We start from the raw sequence: 6,000 nt of genomic DNA, 5'->3' as shown, positions 1-6,000 counted from the left end.
AGGAAGAAAGAAAGGAAGAAAGAAAGAAAGAAAGAAAGAAAGAAAGAAAGAAAGAAAGAAAGAAAGAAAGAAAGAAAGAAAGAAGAAAAAATAAAGTAGGATAAAATAAAATTATTAAAATGAAAAATAATTATTAAGAAACAAAATGTTAAAAAGTAAAAAAAGAAATAAAAAAGCGGGGCGGTCAGAACCGTAGGATAATTGGTGAAAGCAAAGCTATACAGACAAAATCTCACACAGAAGCATACACATACACACTCACAAAAAGGGAAAAAGGGGAAAAATATATATATCTTGCTCCCAAAGTCCACCTCCTCAATTTGGGATAATTCGTTGTCTATTCAGGTATTCCACAGATGCAGGGTGCATCAAGTTGATTGTGGAGCTTTAATCCACTGCTTCTGAGGCTGCTGAGAGAGCTTTCCCTTTCCCTTCTTTGTTCGCACAGCTCCTGGGGTTCAGCTTTGGATTTGGCCCCACCTCTGCGTATAGGTCGCCTGAGGGCATCTTCTCTTCGCTCAAACAGGACGGGGTTAAAGGAGCAGCTGATTCAGGGGCTCTGGCACATGCCGGGGGAAGGAGGGGCACGGATGCGGGGCGAGCCTGCGGAGGCAGGGGCCGGCATGACGCTGCACCGGCCCGAGGCGTGCCACACGTTCTCCCGGGGAAGCTGTCCCTGGAATCCCGGGACCCCGGCAGTGGCGGGCTGCACGAGCTCCCGGGAGGGGCGGTGTGGAGAGTGACCTGTGCTCGCACACAGGCCTCTTGGTGGCGGCAGCAGCAACCCTAGCGTCCCACGCCCGCCTCTGCTGTCTGCGCCGACAGCCGCGGCTCGCTGCCGTTTCTGGAGCTCCTTTACGCGGTGCCCTTAATCCCCTCTCCTCGCGCCCCAGGAAGCAAAGAGGCAAGAAAAAGTCTCCTGTCTCTTAGGCAGCTCCGCGCCTGTTTCTGGAGCTCCTTTACGCGGTGCACTTAAACCCCTCTCCTCTCGCACCAGGAGACAAAGAGGCAAAAAAAAGTCTCTTGTCTCTTCGGCAGCGCCGCGCCAGTTTCTGGAGCTCCTCCAAGCGGCGCGCTCAAACCCCTCTCCTCGCGCACCAGGAAGCAAAGAGGGAAGAAAAGGTCTCTTGCCTCTTCGGCAGCTCCAGACCTCAACCGGACTCCCTCCCGGCCAGCCGCGGCGCACCAGCCCCTTCAGGCTATCCTCACTCTGCCCACCCCAGACCTTTCCCTGGGATCCGACCGAAGCCCGAGGCTCAGCTCCCAGCCCCCGCCCGCCCCGGCGGGTGAGCAGACAAGCCTCTCGGGCTGGTGAGTGCTGGTCAGCACCGATCCTCTGTGCGGGAATCTCTCCGCTTTTCCCTCCGCACCCCGCTGCTGCGCTCTCCTCCGAGGCTCCGGAGCTTCCCCCTCCGCCACCCACAGTCTCCGCCCGTGAAGGGGCTTCTAGTGTGTGGGAACCTTTCCTCCTTCACGGCTCCCTCCCACTGGTGCAGGTCCCGTCCCTATTCTTTGTCTCTGTTTATTCTTTTTTCTTTTGCCTACCCAGGTACGTGGGGGGTTTCTTGCCTTATGTGAGGTCTGAGGTCTTCTGCCAGCGTTCGGTGGGTGTTCTATAGGAGAAGTTCCACGTGTAGCTGTGTTTCTGATGTATCTGTGAGGAGGAAGGTGATCTCCGCGTCTTACTCTTCCGCCATCTTGCCTGCTCCTCCCGAGTGTCCAGTCTTTTAAAATGGAATTTTGAATCACGTCAAGTAGATTCACCTTCTGGTGTGTGCATCTCACATTCTTTTGATTTATTCTCTCTTCCCTTTTTCATGTCTCTATTAGATGGAGATCCAATGTTCCTAGTGTTAACTTTGGAATGATTCATTTCAGTTTACACCTAAGATTTTTCTAGCATTTCTAAATTTCTTAATCTTTTTCTTTACTCTTCTTGCTATCGTGTGCCTGTTCTAACTAGTGTAAGCTTCCAGGGCACTATGATCTTTGTTACAAAACATTCAAGATATGATGGGGCAGAAATATGAAAACACTACCAACCATTTCATAATTGACTTACTAGGTAATGCATTTATTACAAAGATAAACATTTTTCCAATAATATATTTGGAACTCTTGTTCAAGAAATACCTCAAGAGACTGTATTAAATTACTATAAATATACCTACTGGTGTCCAGGCCCTTGTGCTTTTCAGGATGGCTGTGATGTCTGCTTATATTCAAATGAAACTTGAAGCTTTATATTATAAATCCAACCAGGGTGTAAAGTATTGTTTTTGAAAATAAAATCTGAACATTCTGGCAGACACTGTCTAGCTATTCATCAAAATTAGATATAATAATCAAGTGTCATTTTAACTTGCCCTGAATGAGGACTGAATGGCAAAGACAGCTCGTAATCAAGCAGTATCCATTCTCACTGTTTTCTGTCGTAAACGAAGCCCTCTCATTTTAGGTGGCCTCATGGCTGCTCAGTCTGAATCCACATACAGAGCCTCCATTGCATCCAGGGCCACCATGTGACCACGCTCTTCCCAAAGACACGTCAGCAGAGTTGATATATGAAGCCTCTGGTACATGTCCTTGAAAGGAAGCTTCTTGCTGTCCACACTTTCTTTTTTCCACGGAGCGGAATCCAGAAGTTGTGATAGACAGACTCCTTCATCAACACATATGAGAGGAACATCTTAGGGGCTGGAGAAGGGTGCGCAGAAAGACCACCTGCTCCTCCAGCCTCCTGTGGCCGCACACTCTTGCGTTAAAGAGAAATAACTCTTCTTCTTGCTTGAGCCACATTTATTTTAGTCCCTGTTGAAAAAGACAAACATTATTTTAAAATACTACTTGAGAAATTGGAAATAATATTTATTATCATTATTATATTAAATTCATATGGCATTTTTTAGTATACAAAATATTATTCAATTTTCTCAAAACTCACAAAATTCTTTGAGGTACATACTATTATCTTAACTTCACATATGAAGAAACTAAAGCTTGGGAAATTTTGCTCTGTCAGAAGAAATCCCCAGGAGCAAGGGCAAATATAGCACCTTAGAAGGTATGAGTCTGGTTTTGAAAATAACCAGCAGTAGCTCATGGGAGTTTCTGCTGTGGTATCTTTGGTTCTCTGAAGTCTTTATCAGAGCTGTCCCCTACTGCACTGAGTCCTGGCTCCAGTCCTGACTCACTCTTGACCTTGAAGAAGTTAATTAACCTCTGAAGACTTCAGTTTCCTCATACACTTATATAAAGTTTGATTGGGGGGGGTGGGTGTTGGGAAAAAGGAAAATGTGTTTTTTAAATAGAAAGCTGCATTTTTCATGAACAACAGCCTATTGGTTCTACTGCAAAGATATGTCATCTGGCTCATTTTGAGAGTCTGAAGTCAAGTGTTATAATTCTGATCTCAATGCCACACCTCCAGTGGCAGAACTTATTAAATTTGACTAGTAAGTAGCCCTTAAAACCAGCAGAAAACTAGGTGAGGAAGTATTGAGAAGTATCAGAATTGGACATTAAGAGAAACCTTTTTAATAAAAGTAAAAACTCTAGTTAGATAGAGAATGTATGCCTAGGAAAGTAAGAGTGTATTCCCGGGCTAACAAGTATTGCTGTGAGAGAGATTTGAGTAGGTGTGGGAGGCACAGGAAAATAAGCAGGCCTTTCCATGTCTTTTATGGATCCTCCATGTGTTGAAATGATGGGCATTTCTAATCAGATAAACACTTTAACATGTGTCATACAGTTAACTCATATGAAATAGATAGTAAATTTGCTTTTGTTTATCCAGTTTAGGTGTATCCATGTTACACTTCCAATTTCATCCACACATAAAACTAAAAATTACTTTAAAAATTTTTACCCTTTGAAATTTAGTGAAACAATTGCCAGTTTGTGGGCAGGGGAGTCAAGAAAGGTAAAATATAATTAATATTATTTATGTTAATTTTTAACTGAATTTTGCTTCCTTGAAATCCAAATGCAAATCTGGTTGCAAAATGAGCCGGGTTTGAATCCCAATTTTGCTGAGGTTACTTAAAGTCTTTTAAACTCAATTTCCTAATCTGAATTATGTGAATACTGTGCAAGGTTATTGTGAGATTGGAGATGTGTGTAAAACACCTAACACACGTGAGCAGAGTACATGGATCAGATGCTGATCTGCTCAGCATCTGAACTGAATTAATCAGGCCTCAGTGATGACTTGGGTGCAGTACTAACAAAAAATCTGAGGGTATGTAGCTCATACAGAATCAAGGCCAACATAATGCTTAACAGCCATCTCTTTAATATACTCCTCTATACTGACCAAAGTGAGGTGGCCAAGACAGCGAAGTGGTGGCTAGGAGCTGGATGATGACCTACGCCTACGGGCACGAGGCTGGGAGAGAAGCCTCGGTTTTGCTCCCTTTCATGGGGAATGAGTAACCTTTTCACCACTTTTCAAAAAGTATCCAGAAAATCCTGGTGCTCTTAAAGAGCAGTGTTCATCATGGTTTTATTATCTGCAAACGATTACTTGTCAAGCACAAAAACAATCTTTTCCTTCCAGTGGAGTCCACTGAGGAGTTAATGGCATTTCTGTCACTTCTTTTCAGGGATTTAGCATTTTTATTTAGCTGATTAAAATGTGGTGTAGATGATAATCATGCCAGTTTTTTTTAACATCTTTATTGGAGTATAATTGCTTTACAATGTTGTGTTAGTTTCTGCTGTATAACAAAGTGAATCAGCTATACGTATACTTATATCCCCATATCCCCACCTCTAGGTGGTTCAGCTATACGTATACTTATATCCCCATATCCCCATCTCTAGGTGGTCACAAAGCACTGAGCTGATCTCCCTGTGCTATGCAGTTGCTTCCCACTAGCTATCTATTTTACGTTTGGTAGTGTATATATGTCAATGCTACTATCTCATTTCGTCCCAGCTTACACTGCCCCCTCCCTGTGTCCTCAAGTCCATTCTCTACGTCTGTGTCTTTATTCCTGTCCTGCCCCTACGTTCCTCAGAACCATTTCTTTTTTTAGATTCCATATATATGTGTTAGCATATGGTATTAGTTACAATGGAATATTACTCAGCCATAAAAAGAAACAAAATTGAGTTGTTTGTAGTGAGGTAGATGGACCCAGAGTCTGTCATACAGAGTGAAGTAAGTCAGAAAGAGAAAAACAAATGTCAGATTTTTTTTTAAAGAATCATTCAAACACTCAAAAATGGCTTATACCAGATTTTTATTTCTCAAAGAGTTTCTACTGAGGGAAAATTTGCTTAGATTATGCCCTCTGTCATCTTCTCAGTAAATGTTAAATCAATGCAAATGAGTGGATTTTTATTTCTAAAAATAACCTTTTTCACAGGAAGAAGAACTAAGGAAGAGTGGGGAAGCCAAATATGCACACTTGAGTGATGAACTTCATGTATTAATTGAAGTGTTTGCTCCACCTGGGGAAGCTTATTCACGTATGAGTCATGCACTGGAAGAGATTAAAAAATTTCTGGTTCCCGTAAGTGCTTTTCATTTTTACAAAGATGTTTCTCATCAGTTTCTATTTAAAAATGTGCCTTTGATTTTCACTGACTTTTTAGAAAAGAAACATATTGCAGACTAATTATCTGTAGAGTTGATATGAAGGTAAAAATTAAAAAGAATACAAAAAGCACTTAGCACAGGACCTGGTGCCACATAATGGTGGTTTGGAAGCAGCATTTGTCTTCAGTACACTGCATGCCACACACCCGTTCGTAGCCATGAAGAATAAGACAGTTAAGACATAAACACAAATATGTAACTGAAGTTGTGTACTTTTCTCTTGTGTCTTAATTACTTGGTAGTTGACATGTATTGTTCATAATTTTTAATTAGTAGAGAATATCTTCAGGTAGAGTGGAAGGGGAAAAAGATTAAATGTAATATGTGTAACAAGACAACAATAGTGTTTGAAAATATCAAATGTATTTTATGCAATAGTATGTACAATGGAATAT

At 42.0% G+C, this 6,000-nt stretch overlaps 1 protein-coding gene across 2 annotated transcripts in view; it reads left to right on the top strand.

Annotated features, from left to right (window-relative positions):
• The window catches only part of KHDRBS2 (KH RNA binding domain containing, signal transduction associated 2), a 725,702-nt gene that overhangs the window by 303,612 nt on the left and 416,090 nt on the right, over positions 1 to 6,000 (top strand). For both annotated transcript variants that reach the window (XM_024122132.3, XM_024122131.3), the window contains exon 4: positions 5,373 to 5,519. In XM_024122132.3, coding sequence (XP_023977900.1) covers positions 5,373 to 5,519 — 147 coding nt within the window. The remainder of the gene's footprint in view (positions 1 to 5,372; positions 5,520 to 6,000) is intronic.

Source organism: Physeter macrocephalus, chromosome 18 (assembly GCF_002837175.3).
Source record: "Physeter macrocephalus isolate SW-GA chromosome 18, ASM283717v5, whole genome shotgun sequence".
Classification (NCBI taxonomy): Eukaryota; Metazoa; Chordata; class Mammalia; order Artiodactyla; family Physeteridae; genus Physeter; species Physeter macrocephalus.
The sequence above is the reverse complement of the archived record's forward strand: the minus strand, read 5'-3'. Positions and strand labels throughout refer to the sequence as shown.